Source organism: Lycorma delicatula, chromosome 6 (assembly GCF_047948215.1).
Source record: "Lycorma delicatula isolate Av1 chromosome 6, ASM4794821v1, whole genome shotgun sequence".
In the NCBI taxonomy this organism is placed as follows: Eukaryota; Metazoa; Arthropoda; class Insecta; order Hemiptera; family Fulgoridae; genus Lycorma; species Lycorma delicatula.
The window spans coordinates 98,503,937-98,526,171 of NC_134460.1; the positions used below are offsets into that span (position 1 = coordinate 98,503,937).

The window sequence follows — 22,235 nt, forward strand, 5'->3', positions numbered from 1 at the left end:
CACCAGTGCAATCATTTAACGCAATGCTCTCTGTTGTTTTTTTCCAAAGGGCAAACAGATTTACCCCAGGTTTTTTATTTAAATTCTTCAGTATGTACACAAGTGCAATCAATCTACTCCCCTAAATAATTATTGATACTATTTTATAAAATTAAGAACAGTTTATGCTTGTAAGAATCAAGTGGTAATCAAATTAAGGGCCAGGAGGGGCAGATCAATGTTTTTCAAGTACTCTGCACTACTTCTCTTATTTTTCCTAAGCCAGCAAATGTGGGTAATGAAAAGTATACTTCACTCTTCTTACCTGAGAAACTTTTGCCTGTGATATTTTTATATCTTTGTTTGATGATTACTCTTGAGTTTATTAGGCCCACATACCTTTTGCGAATTGATAATCCAAACAATTACTACAAAGCAAACAACAAGTCAGGTTTGATACCCTAAATTTGATGGTAAATGCTCTTTCACAACAGTAATCTCTTTAGAAAGCAGAATAGCTAGAACCCCTAAATTCTTTAATTCAAAAACAAACGTTCATTAACACTGTATATTCAATTAACTGAATATTCTCCCTCCTCCACCCTCTAAAAACCAAAAATTCATCCATCCCATGAATTTTAAGTTAGGGGTTCTTCTGGGAGATGTTTAATTAAAAACACCTTTTATATGTCTTCAATCATAGTTACAGTTTGCAAAACAAAAACAAGAGAAATGAAATCTATACTCTTATGATGTCAAAAATTCTTTGGTGATATATTACACCTTCCAAACTGACTTTTCACCAAATATTTAAAAAAACACTAAAATTTTAGGCAGAAATTTCTGTTGCCGAACTAAATTTTTATTCCTAAAAATTTGGTGAATTCACAGTGTAATTTTCACTGATGTATTCAATAGTAAATAAAAATTTTAAACATAGGAAAAAAGTGACATAAGTAACTCATATGAATTTTTAATAATTTCTATAATTAAAATCTTGCTCATAATAGTAAAGTAATTTATTTGGTGCAGTAGTTATAGCTCTGAAAATGGGCGTGCAAATCTAATCAAAATAAAGTAGCTTTGCAATTTTTCTAAAAGTTGGGGGTATAGGATTTCATATTAGAAATGATAAGACTTCTTTACAGTCATTTTACTGTTGGTACTGCAAATTTTTTTAAAGTTTAAAACTGAAATAAACAGTGTAAAACAAAAACTGCTTGGTTCAACAACAGATTTCCCTCAACGATTGATTTTTAAGCACAAATCTATTTTCTCATTTATGTCTAGCTTGTAGATTGGTATGCTATTGTGCTAGAAACAATATGCTGGTAGTACTATTCCAAAATGTTTATATGCATAAATTAGCAGTATGTACGAGGTGTGATCAAAAAATACGGTGAATAATTTTTTATTAAAAACCGTAAAAGGGTTACATAGAATTCAATTTAATCTCCTTCAAAGTACTGTCCTTGGCTAGCAATGCACTTATCCCAACGTTGACTCCATGACTGGAGGCATTTCTGGAAGGCGTCTTTCGGAAGGGCTTTCAGCTGCTCGGTTGTGGCCCTCTCAGTTTCAGCAATGGTGTCAAAACGTTTTCCTTTAAGCACAGTTTTAATTTTTGGGAAGAGCCAAAAGTCGCATGGTGCTAAATCCGGTGAGTATGGCGGATTTGGACAGACAGGAACACTTTTTTCGGCCAAAAACTCACGAATGAGAAGCGAGGTGTGACACAGCGCGTTGTCATGGTGAAGAACTCACCACTCGAGTGAAGCACTCACTTGTCTCATTTGCAATTCATTAGTTAAAATGCTTTGAATGGATCCGTACGAAGGTCTTCCGATAGCTCTCGAATAGTCATTCGCCTGTTTGAACAAACCATTGTTTCCACTTTTTGCACATTTTCAACTGTTTTTGAGGTTACTGGACGGACGTCCCGCACGCTGCTCGTCTTCAACAGACTCATTTCCGTTTTTAAATCGGTCATACCACTTGTACACAGTCTTCAAAGTTACCACATTATCGCCTTACACCGATTCTAACATTTCGTGAGCTTCTTTGGCACTCTTTTGCAACTTAAAAAACTTAATGTTAATGCGTTGTTCAAAATCCATGTTGCGCGACAGACACGATAAACACAACCTCACTCTAGCGGCTCTGGCAGCTGACTGGCAAGCTCGAACGTGTTACAACTTGTCCCTGCCTGTCTCAGTTGATCACGCTATTGGACAAATTACAGCATATGGATGTAGCGTCGGCAGTTGCCGCTATAAAAATTCATTCACCGTATTTTCTTATCACACCTCGTATTCAAATGTATAAATTCAGTAATTTATTGTCATGATTGTGAGATCACAAATATTTTCATAAGTAACAGTTAAGGAAAAATTTGATGATGCATGTCATAATAGGAGAAATGTAATTCCATCATAAATAGAAAAATAACTTAAATTATTAATAAAAACTTTTATTATTAAATTATTAATTATTAATTACACATTATGTAAAATACATAATGTGCAACAGGATCCAAGCTATACAAACACCAACTTTCAAGACATAGAACTACCCAGACTGCTTACAACTGCATTAAGCAGTTTAAAAAAATTAATACAGTATTTAAAAAATCTGAAATACAGTAAAAAATAAAGCTTTGTTTCAATGGGAAATGTATTTTTATCTTTGTTTTTACCGGGGTTTTTAATTGACTTTTCAATTCATACTGCACAAAACATTTATTTTATAATTAATTATTTAATAATTAATTATTTTTAATTTTATAATCTGCTTAAGATAAGTCTAAATTTACTAACTAAAATATTTTAAGCCTATATTCTTAAGCCCCAATAAATTTATTAACATCATAAAAATAGGTGATATTAGATAACACACCTAATCATCCTTCACTACACTGCTTAGAAAGAGGACAGAAAATTCAAAGCTGTATTTCAACCTAATTAATGATCCATTTAATAACTAATGAATCAAGGGGGGGGGGGGGGGTTAGTTTCCCTGAAACACTTATCACAAAGAATTAATGAAAGAAATTCTTTTAGTTGATAATGAAGATGTAAGGTGCACAATTAATTAAGATATTAATTTGAAAGACTGTTGTTACATGGTAGATGATGTATGAATTTCTGTCAAGTGTAGAAAAAAACAATAGCCTGATGACATAGTAAGACCATGTGTTGATGAATGGATCATCAGTGAAAACCAAATTTTGAGTGACAGAGGCTGTTTGAGAAAATGATCAGCTAACAGCTGAAGAAGATCGTTATGAACTGGTTGGAGCAATAAAAAGAGTGTGATTCTACATAAATTCTTTTTTAAAATGATTATCTGATCTTGAATCTCATAAACAAGATGAACCTTAGAGCAAGTACTGATTAAAGATTTTTTAAAGAAATACTGATTATTTAAAAGCATTTTTGATTTTTACGTGTTACTAGTTTTATTCTATTAAAACGTATTAAATTTTTTTCAGATTTTTTTAATTTCTACCTAATTATAATGTTTCTAACACATAGTAACTTAACTCAATCTCTCTTAAATAAGTTTTTAAAACATCCATAGTAAATTTTAATTTATTTCACATAATTTTTGTAAATTCTGATTATTTTATTAGCAAATTTCTATCCACTGGATTTTTGTAAATTATTAAACTGTCTGGTATTATTAACATTATACACATGTTCTGAGTATCCTTTTAATTTTATTAAAATATAATTATTTTTGTATATTCTCATCTTATATATATGTCTTTGTATACATATGTCTAGTATATATGATGAACCTTTTTTCATTTTCAAATTATCTAGATTCGGCCTTGCAAAGGTCAATTCAGATATTCAATCAGCCTTCCATTATATATGAAAATACAAAATCTGTGCTAAGAACTAAAGAATTTATTGTTGTCTAATTAAAAAATCAAACTATAATTTTTAAATGGAAAGAGTATCAGTACCATAAACTTAAGCATTGCAAATCAAATTATTTTAAAATATACATGTTTGTAAGCAAATCTTTTCTATTTTACAATTCTATTAGAAGGCAGTGATTACCGCTAGTACAGAAGCATGCTATGCTCTCATAGACTTGTAAAGCAGTTTACTGAATTTTTAAAAACTGCTTAAGAAAAAATATATATATACACGAGGGACAATCTATAATTAAAGAAACAAATTGATGTAGAAATGAAACTGTTTGTAGGAGAAGTTTTGTGCTTTCATGACTTTAGGTTGGCATCACTGGGATGAGCTGAGAACAACTGACAGATAAAAATTGATAAAACTGTTTATGATGAGAAGTAGTAAGTCTCATTTTGTAAAAATACAATTTTTTACTACATCAATTTGTCTCTTTAATTATTGAATGTCCCTCATATATATATAAAAAACTTGAATGCAATTCATTTCTTTTTGAAAATGTTAAGACTAGAAAATTTCTTTACAGAACCACTGAAAAGTTATTTCTTCTCAATTTTGTTTTTTTCCAGGTATGTTTAACTGATGCACAACTTAATATAGCTTATAAGAAAAATATAAAAGCTTGTTTTTACTTAAGCTGAAATTTGTGAAACTTATGGATAGAATACAGTCAGGCAATTCTACCAAAAGAGTTGCATCTAAACCATGAAAAATATGAATAAATTAAGGAATCTAAGCCCTGTTAACCACTAGACTGTAAAAGAGCATAAGCTGACTCAATACCATGGTAGTTTGGTAATAAAAAATCAAAGATAAAGAATAAAATCAGTGGAAGGAGTGTGAATAAATTAATCAGGGACAGTTCACAAACTGTTGCACACTGCAATAGCCTGCTGGTTTGTTAGTTAAAATTAAGAGGAGAAAAATTTTTAAGAACGATTTTTTTTAATACTGACTTTTATAGACAAATGCCACTATTAAATATAAAACATGAGTGAAACTGCATCTACCAATGTTAACTAATGTGGTCTCTATTTTATTGAAAGGAACTATTTTATTGAAAGACTTTGAACACAGTTTTATAATTTCCTTCAATTTTCAGGACACTACTTACTACTCTCCATGATGTTTCAGGTTTTACAATTTTATTCAGAAAATAGATGATTGTTAAAGAGAATTATCTGCTCAATAAATTCAATTACAAAGATTTTAACAAAGAATTTTATACATTTGTTATCCTGATCTTTTGTTATTACAGAGAAAGCGCTGATTATTTATAAGTACACATCTACTTTATGTTAATCTGACAAATGGTATCTAGCGTTAAATCAATTCTAACAACTGTTAACTTGTAAAAATAATAAACAATGTAACTGGTTGTGTTAACTTAAAGGTTAACTTTTTTTAACCTAAAGGTCAATGAGTCCCCTATCCTTTAAAACTCCAGGTGTATGTAACAAATTTCTATAAATGGTTAAAAAAAGCATATCCAATTTTAACAAAATATTTCACAGATTTAATGTACTAATTAAAAAATGAAAACACATTAATTTTTATCAAGTTTTAGAATTATCCAAGCCTAAATTGTTATACAGATTCTATAACATCATAATATGAAATTCATCAATTTTTTTAAATTTAAACATGAATTTAACAGTAATAAAATTGTTAGATAAATTATAAAATTCTGTACAATGTTGATGTAACAGTAAAGTAACAAATGATTTCTTCTTTAAATCTCATTTACGTCACATTAATTATAAGTTATCATCACAAAACACAACCTCTGCCCTATCTAAATAACATATTAAATGTATCAACAATTTGTTTATACTATTAAATAAATTTTTATACAAATCTAAGTTTTGCAGAAATAAACTTTAAAGGTAAATTTTTTACAACTACAGCACTATACTAAAAAAGGGTGTGGAAATTATTATCATAATATAAAAATAATTATACATTAATAATATAACATAAAATAAAAAAATATTATTTGCATTTACATTATCAATAATACAAAATTCTTACGATTTTTTTTATGTTAAGAAATTATATTATTTTTATATTATGATAATTTCCACATCCTTTTTTAGTATAGTGCTGTAGTTGTAAAAAAAGTACCTTAAAGTGTCTATTTCTGCAAAACTTAAGATTTGTATAAAAATTTAATTAATGGTATAAACAAATTGTATTATTGATAATGTTAATGCGAATAATATAAAAATATTGCAATATATACATTTCACTAAATAGAAATTGATTTTTGGAAACAGTAATAGATAAAAACTGTCTTCAAAAGTGATTTTTTAAATAAAAATCCTTCTTTTGAGGCATTACACAATTACTTTTTATAGTGTTAAGGTTAAAAAAGTGACTACAAATGATCATTATACAAAAATTACTATAATATATAGTCAAACCTCAGGAACTCAGAAAGTGAACCTCAAAAAAAACCTTAACTGAAACCTCAGAAAGTGAATCGGTACAATTTTTTTTATAATTACTAATATCTCAACTTTTTGGCAAACAAAAGATGTTATTACTGCCTGTAAGGAAATAAGAAATAATAACTTAATCACAAGATATTTTTCATACCCTGCAAGAATTTGATGCGATTTCACTTTTACTAGTTGGATAAAAGTTGAACAGTTTATAGTCCAAATAGAATTCACATGCCACACAATTCTGTTTTCCAGGTGGGTGGAGTGAGCAAAGGGAGGAGCCCCAGGGAGGCTCCCTCTCCTCCTGTCAGAGCCAGTTGGTTCCCTGGCCATCAGAGCTCACTCTAAGCAGGGTTTTTCTTAAGGAAACCCCTCAGCCTGCTTTTGGGAGGATTTTAAGTAACGTGAAGTGAAACATACAGTTGCAGCATACAATTTGGTGAGCAAACAGTAAAACATCAATACAGTAAGAAGCTACTGTTATGCTAAGCAATGATGCACCTTCTTCTTAGAATAATGGATGAAATGGAAACCCACTACCTGGAGATCTTGAAGTACTTTTTTTGTAGGGTTGTTTGGCTCATTTCTCTATGAGTTTTTTCATTATTTATCCCTTCATCTAAAACTCAACCCAAAGTTCATCTGTTATTACTGCATCAGTATGCCAGTGAAGCAAATGCTTGGCAGACATTTCCACCAGTCTGTTAACTTAACTTTACTATCCCCTATCTGTATTCCTCTCAACTATCTAATTAACTGTTCTGAAAGTGTGATGATCACGCAACACCATAGCAATCAAGATAATCATTTCTCATAACTACATTTCAAACTGAACTGTATTATCAAATATAAAAATTCATATAAACATCTAAAAATATTATCCTTATACCTCTTAAACAAGTGATGACCTAAACAACAATTTTGTTCTACAGATAACCAAACCCATTTCTTAATTTGTCAAAAGACAATTAAGAAATTTTAACAAAGATACAAACACTTATTTACTGTGCTCTGGTCCACTCTAAGAAGCACTCTACACTCAGCTCTCTAAGAAGCACTCTACATCGCAGCTCCATCAGAGTTCCAAATGCATTCTACCCCAAATAATGAAAACAAACAGCAAAACTAACCAGAGCTTGATGGTAAAATGTATCTAGGCAAAGTAAGCACCCAAGCAGGCCTTTAGCCACCTGGGTTGCTACCAGACTATTAGAGCATCAAACCTATTCTGCCACCCGATGCAGAACCAAAAACCTAAGGAAGCCAGCAACTATATTCCACTTCCTTTGGGTTTTCCAACTGACTTGCAAATCTAGATGAGTTAATTCTCAGAAATTCTGTAACTATTTTAGTTTGTTCTGCTTCATACTTCGGGCAAGCACATAGAACATGGTGTGGATTGTGTTATCAACTCTGCATTCCAGACATAGATCTTTCTTTTTCCAGTTTAGCCTCTGGGAATTACCACTCAGGTATTACTTCAGAGAATGAATGAGGATGATATGCATGAGTGTAAATGAAGTGTAGTCTTGTACAGTCTCAGTTCGACCAAAGAACACCGGTATCCACGATCTCATATTCAAATCTGTATAAAAGTAACTGCCTTTACTAACACTTGAACACTGGAACTCTCGACTTCCAAAATTAGCTGTTTTGAGAAGACATGTTCACCACAGGACCAAATTCACTACTAGCCAATCAATCCAAACCTGGCCAACATATCCCTAAAAGCACCATGTCCAGAAAGAAACAGAGTAATATGGCGATTGGGGGAAACCACCACAAGCAACTTCTAAACTTTTCACATCAGGGAATACACTATGTATGTAACAGCCATAAATGGCCGTAAATGAAAACCTTGGTTCTCTATTTCTCGAATGCACCCTACAGCCACTAACATCTCTGATGTGCATCTTTAAATCACTAGCACTGGTAGGTAAACCTACCGTTTTCAAATAGAAAAATTACAGCCAATTTTTTTTAATATAGACCCGTAATCAATTTGGCAACTTTACCTCCTTTTAACCATCCCCTCATCCTTTTTTGATCATTCTACATAAAATTATAACAATGTAAATTCCATTTGATTAACTAAACAGTTCTAACAACTTCTAACACATTTCAGAATACATGAAGATTAAATGTAGATTTTAACAAGTTAAAAAATGCAAATTCAACAGAAGTAATTCCACATTTCATAATATTTTACCACAGTAATCACAATATATAAATATTATATTAAGTGTAAACCATCAAAACACAAAAATTAGTTAAGTTAAATTTATCATATTAAATTGCAATAATCTGTTTTCATAGTATTCCTCATCTTCAGTTTGTATTAAATTCTGTATTTATTAGATTAAAATTTATTCTTTTAAATGATTTTTTTTCGGAAATAATATTTTCTATTGTCAAATTTTAAATATTATTAACTTACATGTAATTGTAATGTTCAGTACCAGAATACTTTAACTTCTAAAACATAGTATTTTCCTTTGTTCTATTGCCATCACTGCCAACTGTTGGACTGTATCTTTTATTGTGTTGTTAATTAAATCATCATCCTCAAAAGTGATCCGGCAGATATTTTTGTTTATATTTTTAAATGTAATATTTGAGTATATTTATATAATATATAAATAGAAAAAATTAGTATGTTAATACTCTATTAGCATCTAAGAAAAATATTTTATTTAGCATTATTCTGTGCTAAATATCATATTCATAACTGAACTAAAAACTTAAATTTTTATGTAACAAAAAAAAAAAAAATTTTATATAGTAAATGCATTTTCTTTATGAATAAATGTATTTTCCTCCAGTATTGGTCACTCTTAAAATGTATCATGACTACTTATTGCTAAAACAGCCAATTTTTTAATAGTTTAAATTTTAATTGCACCTTCACTTTATGTAGTAACTTTTTGACATTCATTTTATGAAGAAATTTTTGGACAGATTTGATTCATTTTCAACTAACAGATAATATTTTTAAGAATTATGAGAAAAAAATTATACTATTAGTCTATTATAGACTATCAGATAAGCAATTACCATGTACACTACTGGGATAAGAATTGGGCATATGTACTAATAAATTTACTTACTTTTTGGGTGCAAAAAAAAACAAAAGGAATAAATGTGGATAGAAAAAGGGAATAAATAAATGTTAAAAAAAATACCAGGTTTGAATTTGTAAACCTGAATTACAATAATAAATCATAACTGTAATAAAAATGAAATATTTAGGGTTAAAAACATTTTGAACCCAAGTCAGTTGGCACACATTCTTAGTCCTAGTGTCCTGAGGCTTTCTGAGATGTAGCAAAAAAATCATTTTCTTCTTTTAAGTAGATAACTTATAAATTTTTTGAATTTGTATAAAATATAGTTTATTATAAAAAATGTTTAATTTAATTAAATTATATCTTTAAATATTTACTTCATTTACAAGACTACTTTTTTTGTTTTGTTTTTTTGTCATTTTATTAAAGGCAAATTTATTTAAAAATTTTCTGTTACTTCTTTTCCTTTTACTATTACCTTTTCCTTTTACCTAAGCTGATGACTTAGGGGTGTTTACATGTAAAATTATACAATCATTACAAGGCTGATTGTCTCGATCTAACATACCCTCAAACTCAGAACTGTTATTAGTATCATCATCATTCATTTCTACTTCTGAACCAAAATAAAAAGTTGGATCTTCAGCAATTTATTTATACATTCAAATTATTAATTTTTTTTAAAGAAGAAAAAACTTATTTTGAAATCAGAATATTTACAAGCTCAGACTAAAAGCATTTCATGGATCAATTTTATTATTATTGCTGAATAAAAAATGTCTTGTGAAAACAGTTAATTAATTAATTGTTTCATTAATGATCCTTGTAAATTACCTCACAAACAATGAAAGTGGCCCTACCTCAACCAAAATTTTGACAATGTATTTCATTCTTGATTGATATTTTAAAAAATACACATTTTGAATGCAGTCAAAAAATTATGAGTCATTCAAAACTAAAGATTGATCCAGTGAACTATAATAATGAGTAGAAGCTGAAATAAATATGATAGCCTGTATGATGTACAAGGGCTTCGGTTATCCACACAAAAACCTTTGCTGCTTGTGATATACACATACTTAGGCTTCAAAGAGTAAAAACCTTTTATCACCATAATTTAATTTAAACAGTTAAAAAGGATAATTAATTACCTTTGAACAACCTGGAGTGAATGCACCAGGAACACCAAAAACAATGACTTTTTTCCCTTGTGTCACATCAGCAAGATTCACTTTGTTTGTTGGATTGTTTTCATACAGATCAATATTGGGTATTTTATCTCCAACCTAACAAACAAAATTAAACATTTTTAATTTACAACATCAATACCTCTGGATATATCTACTCTGAAATTAAGAAAATACAAAATAGATGTATTTAATACATCTATCTATATATTTAACAGATGATATTCCTGGGAGAACCAAGTGTCTCATAGAAAAGCAATAAAGAATAACATTGTGCACAATGTTCTCAAGTGTGAAGAAAGTAGTAAGAATTGCTGTTAAGTTTAACAAATGAGGCATCAAAAGTAAGCTGAAAATTAACAAAGGGAAAATAAAATGTGTGAAAGAGGCCAGGAATTGAGATGGGTAATAATGACCCGCTTGTCATGGGAGATATGATTTAGGAAAAACTCTTTAAAATACTTGAAAAGTAGAGTTAACGAAATAATAAATTGGAATAAGAAGTATTGGCTGATTAAATTTTGCATAGATGCTTTTTCAGTACTGCCACCTATAAAAATTAAAGGTATGGATGTAAAAAACTGTGTAATTAACATAAGAGTAGTTCTAGTGACAAACTTGAACATTATTTAAGGGAATGGTAAATAAAGATCTGGGCTGGTGCAAAAGGTTGGACAATTTAGATGAAGAAAAAAGTGAAGTGACAGGCCTTCTTCAAGACAGCATGTGTCAGGAATAATTATTAGAAATAATTTGGACATATCCTGATCAGAGAACAAAAGGGAAAATAATAAAAAGGCATGGAGGAGACTATGGAGATAGGGAGAGTAGTAGAAAATAAGAAGGTAAGGAATGAACCAAAGATACTGTAAATACCTATTCATAACATTATTTCTTTTTATAAGCAAATTACACTATATTTGCAAATATAAGCAAGTATGTACAGAAGTAGTAATTTCAGTTAATTACACAGCCTTGCAACATGATAATTCCACAATACTTTCTATAGGATCTCTCCAAGAAATAACAAATTTTGAATAATAATTAACCATAATCGTCATTTTAAATATTATATAATTCACTGCTAATAATAGGTAAACTTATAATTAGCAAGATTCTAAAGGAAATTATTAGATAAAACAAATTTTATATAAATTATATAGCTACAATACAGATCAACTATCAAACATAAATATAGCTTCACAATACTTCTTTTTAATTATTATTAAGCAACAAAAATTCATATAATATGTATATAAAACTCAATTTTAAAATAATAGCTACACAAATCAAACATAACAAACATTTTCTTTAACATAAGATAAAAGAAAATTATGAAATAACATTAAATAGCTCAAAAACAATATGAAACAGAGAAAATTTGTGAAATATGCTTGAAATGAGAACTATATATATATATATAAAATTGATATTAAAGGAACAGTACTGAATGTAATAAAATAATAATACAATAATATGATTTCAGTCTTTGTTTAAAATATTGTTGATAATGAAATCAAAATTCATCTTAACACCTACACAGCTTCATATATGCATTTATATAAACTATAGGTTTAAATGATGAAAATATAATAATTTGAACAAGATTTCGGCAAATATCTCTGTCATAAGTATTTCCTTAGTAAATAAAAATAGCTATTTGTTTTAGTACAGTTAAATTTCATATTAAATTATAAAAAATTAAACCAATTCATAGGAAAAATAAAGATTTTGAAATCAGGTATAACAAGTCAATGTAATTATTCTGAAAATTGAAGATTATGCTTGACAGATTACTAAACTCATCTAAATAAACACAATACTCTTGTAGCAATGTGGTTTCAGAAAAACAAATCTAATCATGATTTAGGAAAAGAAATCATGGCACTGGTTTCTTTTGTAGAAGAGATAGCTATGAACAATGGTTAAATACAGTTTAGAGAATGGACTTCTTGTACTTCTGTACAAATTGATTTCACTAAAAAAAAATCCTATATTAAGGAGAGAGACATTCAGGGATGAAGTTACAAGTTTAAAAAAAAGGTCCCAAGTTTTAATTACTTAAAGTGTAATTCCCACAAATATCTATACAGAACTGAATAACAGTTAAACTTTAATTTCAGAATCCTACCCTACTAAAGGACATTTGTATGTGTCTGTGTCCGTCCCTATTAGCTTAGTACAAAAAACACCAATAGTCCAAGTGATGTCATTCCATATAACAATAAGTAATAATATGCTCAGATAACAGGTACTGGAATGTATCAATGACTAGTATCAATTCACATTCATTGAATATTCATTTTAATTTAAAAAAAGGAACTGCTGACACGTTTTTTATTATTAATATTAATGTTTTAATTCACCTTATAAATTCATGTTTTCTATCATTTAACATTGAATTTTTATTAATTTAAAATATATTTTTATAGTTCTATCTAGAGCCCATTACAGAGGATTATGACTGAATTATGTGTAGTTTTTCTATTAAGGGAATTCTTATTCAATTATAGTTAAATTTTATCATCTTTTTTTTAAGAAGTAATAATGTTTTTTTTTTTGTTACAAAACTTTTTCTTTTACTAAGAGTATGAAATCAGAAATACTAATTATTATTATCTCTTGAGATTAACCAGAAGCAGTAGTTTGGGATATTCCATTTTAATTCAACAAATGATCAGTGCATCACTATTTTTTATTTTGATGATATTAGGTACATGATAACTACCCACCTTGTAGTGGCCAAAAAATATTTTTTCTTGAGTAACAGACTATTTTCTAACTCACCAACAGGTCACAACAGCCAATTTCATCACTTTTTCCATGAACTGTAGCATTCTTATTTCATATCGTAGAGGGTTTTTTGAAAAGAGTAAAGATGGAAGTTCATCTTAGTGTACTCAAAATTGATTTTGTTACATAACCAAATCTTGTAAAATTTTACTGAAATTACATTTACAAATTGTTTTTTTTTTTTTTTTAAATTTTGGGCCCAAAATAAACAATGAAAGACTTCGGGTAACAGGCCTATCTTTTACCTTAAACTCTTAGGTATTAATAGTGCATTCATTCTCCAAGTTTTCCTATTTAATGGTGAGGAAATTAGCTTGTTTCTTTGCAACAAAATGATGCCTTTTTAGATTATTTAAATTTTCAGTAAGTTTACCTAAGTAGTCTTGAAATGGAAGAATTTTAGTAGTTCACAAAATCAACAGAAACCCATTGTTTGAACATAATTTCAGAATCGAAATCACCCAGCTCTCTTGCAGTAATCTGAGCACTTCACTAGTGCCTGGACATTTTTCACACCATGCACGTCTCATTTTCTATATTACATACCATGGTTGAAAGGAGAATTTTATAATCAAATTTCATTTTTAGAACAGATTACATGAGTTTTACATTTTGGTGGACACACAAACACACATACACCCTGACCCACCCTCCAGAACACAAAATGTAGGTCTTAAATCAGCAAATTTTAAAAACCAAATTTTAAATTATGTTTTTCTTTGAAGGCTGTGTACAATTTGTTAAGTTACATAAGATAAGCCTTTTTTGAATATTAATTTTCTTCCAGTCAACTTGTCTTACAGAGGCACAATCCAACTGTGCTCATCATTCTGGTAAAAATCTTGGGACACATTTAATAAAATTTTCATCAATTATGTGAATGGGTTTCTTTTTGCCAATTTGTGGCAAAATTCCACTTGTTTGGATTGATGAGATTAATACTGACTAACACTAAACTCATTTTGAATTTTTTGAATGCTCCAGCTGCTTGATAATAAACTTAAAATATTAATTTTTTTCCTGGGTTGATATAACCATTTTAATTTTATCCTTTATTTTAATGATTAACTCTTCATATTCCTTACCTAAATCAGCATAATTTTGTGGTACTAAACTGGTTTCTTCTGTAAAAATATTTAAATCAAAGGAATCATTTAATTTACTGGTATCCGACTTGGCTACTTTTGTAACTTTAATGTTTTTAATTTTTTCCTTTGCGCTGCTCAATAATTTTTTAATATTAATGGGGGAAAATGTAAGTTCTGAACAAACTTTATTCACAGACTTTTAACACATTCCAGTTTGCTTTCTGTATAATCTTGTGGTTTTTGTATTTTGTTTAAGCAATTTGTACACAGTGCTCTGCCTGGGATTAATTTTAAATTTGGATTACTTGTTGAAAGTGTCAAAGATATTTCCCGAAGAGATTTCTTGACTGGTTTAGTGTTACAGCTAAATGGGTCAGAGCAACTTTTTCCATTAATATGAATATATTTATCTAAATATTCAGTTTTATGAAAAGTACAGATATTTTTGGTTTCAATATATCCACTTCTTAAAGATATCAATATTATTTGCTCTACAGTAAACTCTAAAATATCGTGTAATGCTGAAGATCTATTGTAAGTCAATTTTTGACATACTATTTCAGTGTGAATGGCAATTGAAAACTCCATAATCTATTTTTATAAAATACAAGGGTTCATACAATAGCAATACAGTTGTTATTGTAATTCAATTAAAAAACTACCAATTGCACCTCACTTTCCCACTTTCTCTAAAGTTTTAATAAAAATTTCTCTAATTAATAAAATTAAAAATAAAAGATATCACAAAGAGAAGTTCACTGCTAATAAAATTAATTTATAAACAAGTATACATTACCTAACCACACTATTAACACTAGCAATACAACATATCACACTGAAATCAAAACAATAACTGAGCCTTCTACAATGTTTACATTCAGGATTACGCAAATATTCATGTCCATGCATATCTATTCAATTTCGTGTTTAAACGAGTTTGTGTGTGTCACACTTTAAGTAACAAACTATCTAAAATATAAGCTATCGCATTACAAACATATAAAAATATTTTGTATGCAGGCCTACAACATTATTACCTGATAAAAAAAACATGCTGTGAATTTTTTAGATACATTCTTCATAGTTAGAAGGAATGGTGTTTTCAACAGTTTTGATGGCTTCATTATTTGTCAACCCCTTTGAGTAACAAAATAAATTTTATATGGTTTTAAAGTATATAAAAAGTGCTTACCGCTGTAAACATTTTAGGTTTTTGCCACCTGTCCCACATGTGGTTTTTGGGCCCCAAAAATGAAACATTTTCAAAATCTTATGATTTGGCGGCCATTTTTTGTAATGAAGTATGCGCTCGGTAACATCAAATTTTTTTATAAGTACTACTAATACCTAAGAGTTTAAGGTAAAAAATAGGCTTGTTACCCTAAGTCTTTCATTGTTTATTTAGGGCCCAAAATTTGAAATAAAAACAACTTGTAAACGTAATTTCAGTAAAATTTTCAAAGATTTGATTATGTAACAAAATGGATTTTGAGTATACAAAGATGAAGTTCCATCTTTATTCTTTCCACCAAAAAGCCCTTTCTGACCCTGTGTATGATGTAAGATAAGAATGCTACAGCTCATGGGAAAAGTGACGGTAATGGCTGTTTTTATCTGTTGGTGGGTTGGAAAATAGTCTATATTAAAGAAAAGAATTTTTTTAAATATAAAAAAATATTTTTTAGCCACTACAAGGTGGAAAGTTATCATAAACCAAATATCATCAAAATCAAAAATAGTGATGCAATAAAAATTTTAAAACTTTGTTGAATTAAAATGGAATACCCTGCTTGAAAAATGACCAATAATCGAAAATCAATGATTCAAATTGTCCACACTGGGCAATAAGGATCAGTAAAGTGTATTTTAGTTCTTGAGATGAAGAGGTAATCCAATTTTAGACACATAATAATCCCATTCCAAGATGCCACCTGCCCGTAGGCACGCTGGAAGAAGCTAGTAAATATAATAAATAAGAATATACAAATCCAAAACGGACTAAGTATCTTTGATGAAAAATTTATCAAAGGATATACATACTTTTTTTTTTTTTATATGAGAGCAACATGTAGTATATGCTTTATACTAAAACTGAACTACAAAAAATTAATGATAGTTTGTGGAATGCCTTATCATGTTCTAATTAATAAATAACTTTTTAAATTAATATAAGAATTAACAGAAACAAATTAAGCTGATTGTTTATCAGAAGGTTTTTATCTCTTCCTTGTTTATAAATACCAGATTCCCAAAAGCCGCTTTACTAAACTGTACAACAATAAATCTATTATTTATTAAAATCCACAAAAGTACTATGTTTTTATTTTGTAGGTTTGGTACCAGTCTTAAATTATAGAGGTAATCAGCTGATCAGCATGAAATTGCAAACAGACAAAGAAGCAAGGCTTGTGTTAGCATCAACCACATAAGCTATCTTACAATTTAAATGAAAGACTTGAGATCACTGGGAACGTATACAATTTATCAAGATGAGGGATCAGCTGATCTGATGAATAATAACCATTAACTAAATCATTTATTCAAAGGCCTACAGGAAGGTCTGTACAAAACGCCAGCTAAGTTTGATATTTCACACAGCAGTCTACATCTTATTCTAAAATTATCTAATTTGAAATCTTACAAACTATATCTGTTATAAAATTTAATATATGATTTCAGAGTAGTTTCCAGCCTTTATAAGGCAGAACCAGGTTTTCAAAACCACTTTCTTTGAAAAAAGATGAAGCTTCTTTCATACCGAATGGTTGTATTAATCACCACAACAATGTTTACTGGAGTAAAAGAAGCTAAATTGTGTAAGTACTTTTAACACAATGTAACTTAAGATTCATATCTTGAAATATTGCAAGATGTTTGAGAACATAAATTAGATTTGGCAACAACATTTGACTCCTCTCTATTAGTGATTACGGGACAGGAATTCCTCAACAACAGCTTTAATCAATGGAACAGACAGTGGGGTAAATCAGAAAGGGCTTCCTAAGATGTGACCTCACAACTAAGTGGTTTTTCACTTTGGGGAATCATTAAAAATAAGATTTTTTACAAAAGTCTAGAAATCTGTAATATTTACAGAGAATTATTGAAGTAGAATTTGACAATTTACAAATGTTTGTATCCTGCAATTGTGAATAATCATTGTAAAATATTATGAAATCTGTATGGACATTAATGTTTGACATTCTTAAAAGCTTCTGAGTTTCAAAATAGCAGTAATTGTAAGAAATAAAAACAGAATACTATTTCTATTTCTATTAATTCTATTAATAAAGCAAACCTGATTTTTTGTTTCGTTTTTCTTTTTTCTGTTAAATGACTTTTGAGACACCTAACCAACTGTTTTGTAACGGTTGTTATTCTTAAAGAAAAACAAAGATGCCCCTGGGTATAAAAGTACTAGTTATATTTTCAATAAATAACATAATCAAAAGTTATCTGAAAAGATCTTATCATATATGAGAGCTAAACATTAATGTAGAAACTTGCATAAAACACAAAAGACAAATAGTAATTCAAAACATAATAAAATAAAATTCATTATGTTCAGCTGATGAAACTTCTTTTAGCACAAACTCAATGGTATAAAGAAGTTCAAGGCCTTTACTAACTAAAAAAGCTGTGTATTTTATTCCTCCATTTGCAAGAACCACACAACAATCTTTCAATATTTTGAGTATGGACTCCTGTCTCTGGCTCTGGAAAATTATTTTTGTGATTCACTTTTGGTTGATGAAAGCCTTTTTTACTAGAGTGGAGGTTTGATACACTCTCCAGCTGTAAAAATATATACTAGTACAATCTTTAATTCTTCTTATGACATTCAACAATGTTACAGCAAACTGATCAGGCAGTAATTCTATAAAACTTCCTTTATCTGATGAAAAATACCACCAAAAAGGTACTGCTGCGGTAATATACCGCCAGCACTGTTTTTCCTTTTTGTAAATAAATTTTCATCAATTTTTACTATCTTTCCTCATCCTCCAATTTTTGACATAGCTCTATATTGAATAGCATGAACACAAACTTGTTTCATATAATTATTTCTATTAATTGTAGCATTTTGTTTCATTTCTAACTCACATTCACACAATTTTACACTTTCAATTCATAGCAATAACAGCGTGTAAATTAACGCTTTTTACAAACGGTAACTGACTTACTTCGAACCAATTACCTTTGCGTAAATATATTTCTTTTCTACAATCTCTTTACATGCAGTGAAAATATTGATGTTTAAAAATGAAAATCAGTGTTGTTTTTTTATATTTACAGAATATCGGCAAAAGATCTTTTTCTTCTAAAAATGAAATTGCATTTTCTTTGGTATTTGGTAAATCCCATATTTTCATGATGTCTACAAGGTGTATATATTCTCACAATAATGATTTAAACAACATACTAACAAATTTTCCAAATCTAAGTTTTACATTTCTATTGTATAATTATAATATTTTTTGTGTGGGGAACATATGAAAATCATTTAATTCCTAGGTAATATTATTTGAAAAACATATTTTTACTCATTTTACAACATTTGTCACAAAAAAGTGGTGGTTTGATAACAATAAGGGTATGTTATTAATAAGTTGTATATAATATGCACATTTAATGTTAAATAGATGAGGCCAATTTTTGGGATTTGCGATTTTCCTAATATCTCTGAACCAATTTTGACTCTCACATGTGAAACAAAACCATTGTATTCTATATCAAAATTACTATGCATTATGTTACGTACATCATTTTCCTATCTTGTATATTTTCTGTAAAATAACTCTGAACCAGAACATACAAAATACAAAAATTTTCAATTTTTGAATAAGTATTTCACAGTGAAGGGAAGGGGTATCAGTTCTAATATTTATGCCCCTTCTTAATAACATATTTAAGAATTGTGAAGTCTGATCTTTATTTTTTTTAATAAAATATCTAAAGTGCAGGATTTTTCAGAATGGACAATTTCTGAACTCTTTTTGAATATTTAAGATATTCAAACAAGATATTCTAGGAATAATATGCTCAAAAAGTTATAAAAATGAAAAGTATCAGACCCAGATCTGGTACTTACAAACAATTAGAATTATAAGTATTATATTTTTGGCAAGTCATAGGGGTAAAGTTAAATGTTATTTTTACACTGAGCCAATGATTAGTCACTAAAATAAATATTTTTTTTTTACTTAAGGTACTCTTTCAACATAATCGTTTAGAAAGTTTATGCAATGAGATGTTACATCTACTACACATTTGATGTTACAATAAATTTCAGTATATATGTGCCAAGATTATTTGGGTTTATATTTTCAAATATTAACAGATAATTTGGGCATAAATTTATTTTTTAATATTATCAATATTGCTGAAAACTTTGTCATGTTTTTTAAACACATTCAGAATTAGTTTTAAAAAAATTAAGTTAAATAATTAATGTCGATGGAGAATATCTCAATCATATAAATGCTGTTGTACAAGTAAAATGTACTTGGCATTAAGAGTTATAATTATTAATAAAATTGTTCTATAACAGTATAGAAATGTAATTTAAGTACATTTTATCTCAAAGTACTCAGCATTTAAAAAGTAATTGTTATTAATAAAATAGTCCTCCAATACCAGTACATTTTATCTAATAAAATAGCATTAATATAACGGAGATATTCTTACTAACAATTTTTCAACTTATGAACTCAGAATGTATTTTTTTTAAATTAAACCTGAAAAAATGAAGTAAAGTTTTCGGTGATATTGATTTATTTAAATTAAAAATGTACTGTTATCCCCTAGTCAACTAACAGTTGTAAGAGAATATTTTTTATCATTATTTCATAATTTTTGGTGAAAATGATTGTGGTTATCAGTCTGCAACATCATACATATAAATATAATAAAGCAATTTCGAAAAAAATCACAAAAGTTTCACTGTATCGAGGTCCTGATACAAACATAGCCTTATTTTATAATGTATAGTAAATGTATTAATATGTATGGGGTCCTACGCAATACATAAAAGTAAAATTTATACACGTAATTTTTTATCATATTGTCAAGGCATCCCTCATTTGCATAATAAAAGTCGATAACATTTATATAAAAACTACATTAATAAAATAAAAGATGATCATGTATAACACAAATACCAAGATTTGCAAAGCCGGCCGGCCGGCTTTGTAAAAGCCAACAGCATTAGTAGACAAAAAGAAGACATTATAAAAGGTAAACTAACAAAAACAAACCTAAAAAATTATACTTATTTAAACGCAGATTACTGTACCGATTAATGATTTTATAAATTTATAACAAAAATTGCAAGGGGAATATTAACAACAAAATAGTTCTCACCTTAACAGGCATGTTTGCTACAGCTGATAAATGAAAGCGACTAACAAATTCTTTTGAGAATAAGTTATTGACTGTGCTCCTAGTTAATACCGCGCACAGGTGTTTACCAACAATCGATTGCATTTATTAAAAAAACAAGAAGCAATTTTCTTCCAATTGAGAAACGAGTACAAAGATATAATTTTATAGTAGGCTTTGATAATTTATCTACTAAACTTTACCAAGGTTAACGTACAAAGAGGTTAGTACGCAAGTACTTAGCATTATGTACGAACAAATTAAATTCATTCTGATATCAGAAAAATAAATATTGTTAAAAAATACAGTTTATAGTCATTAATTTCATTAATAATTTCGCAAAGTTGTTCTACAACTTTTTTAATGAAAGTCGTTAGACTAAAGAAAATTGATATAGACTTCGAAGCGGTAAATTAAAAAAAAAAACTTAATGCCAACAATTGTATCATTTGTAGTAGTAAGACATAAAAACGATTAAGTTTCACTGGAATGAAAAAGTAAAAAGATATTTCAAGGACAACGAGACATTTTAATCGTTGAATCTGTTGAATGGTTTTTACAAATATGAAATTTTCCTTCAAGAATTATCGAAAGCAATGAAAAATATTATAAGTGTTGTTATTACTAGGATAATTACTACCATAGAAATAGTGTAGATAACTAATCTTATATGATAAATTTTTGTTTTGCAGAAAATTATTCTAACCGCCATAAACTTTAGTGATAAATTTTTATCATGTTTGAACAAACTGTACCCAACCATAGAAAGATAAAACTTTTGCTGTGCATGACTAATGACAAGTTAAATAAATACTATGCATATATCTATAAGGATTTTTTCCATCATCCTGCATTTAGTTTTAATATACAATACCAACAAATAAAGCATTTAAAATTTAAAAAAATATGTATTTATTTTATTAAATATAATACAATATTTTAAATTACTCATTAAAAACTTAAATTAAATTTCAAATCATAAAATTAAAAGAAAGAAATATAAATATCATAATTTACAGTTATCAATCCACATCATTTGGTTAAATAATTTATTTATTAATTCATGGATAAATAAATATTATTATGTTGGATGTGTTATAGAATTTTTACACTACATGTTTTGTTTGAAATTAAAATGTCTAGAAAGATACACAAAAGCAAACTTAATTTATTACTATTTTAACTTAATTTTACTATTTTAACCTGAAAATGTAGTTCAATAGCCAGTCAAATTAAAATTAAAATTTTTATAATTTAAAAGAAGAGAAATACAATAAGTGTAATTGGTGTAATTAAAAAAAAAGGAAAAAACTTTTACAGATAATTTTTTTCTTTTAATACTGAGTTTGATATTGTTATTATAGTA

The 22,235-nt window shown here is 28.4% G+C and overlaps 1 protein-coding gene and 1 long non-coding RNA gene across 3 annotated transcripts in view; one reads left to right on the plus strand and one right to left on the minus strand.

Moving 5' to 3' along the window:
• Positions 1-5,244, plus strand: part of LOC142326062 (uncharacterized) — a 21,730-nt gene extending 16,486 nt beyond the window's left edge. For both annotated transcript variants that reach the window (XR_012756665.1, XR_012756666.1), the window contains exon 3: positions 4,481-5,244. This is a non-coding gene — a long non-coding RNA (uncharacterized LOC142326062). The remainder of the gene's footprint in view (positions 1-4,480) is intronic.
• Prx5 (Peroxiredoxin 5) overlaps positions 1-21,084 on the minus strand; it is a 25,531-nt gene extending 4,447 nt beyond the window's left edge. The window contains exons 1-2 of the mRNA XM_075368165.1: positions 20,852-21,084; positions 10,572-10,706 (exon numbers count right to left, since the gene is read on the minus strand). Of these exons, the coding sequence (XP_075224280.1) occupies positions 10,572-10,706; positions 20,852-20,974 (258 nt within the window). The 5' untranslated portion in view covers positions 20,975-21,084. The remainder of the gene's footprint in view (positions 1-10,571; positions 10,707-20,851) is intronic.
• Positions 21,085-22,235: the final 1,151 nt, after the last annotated feature.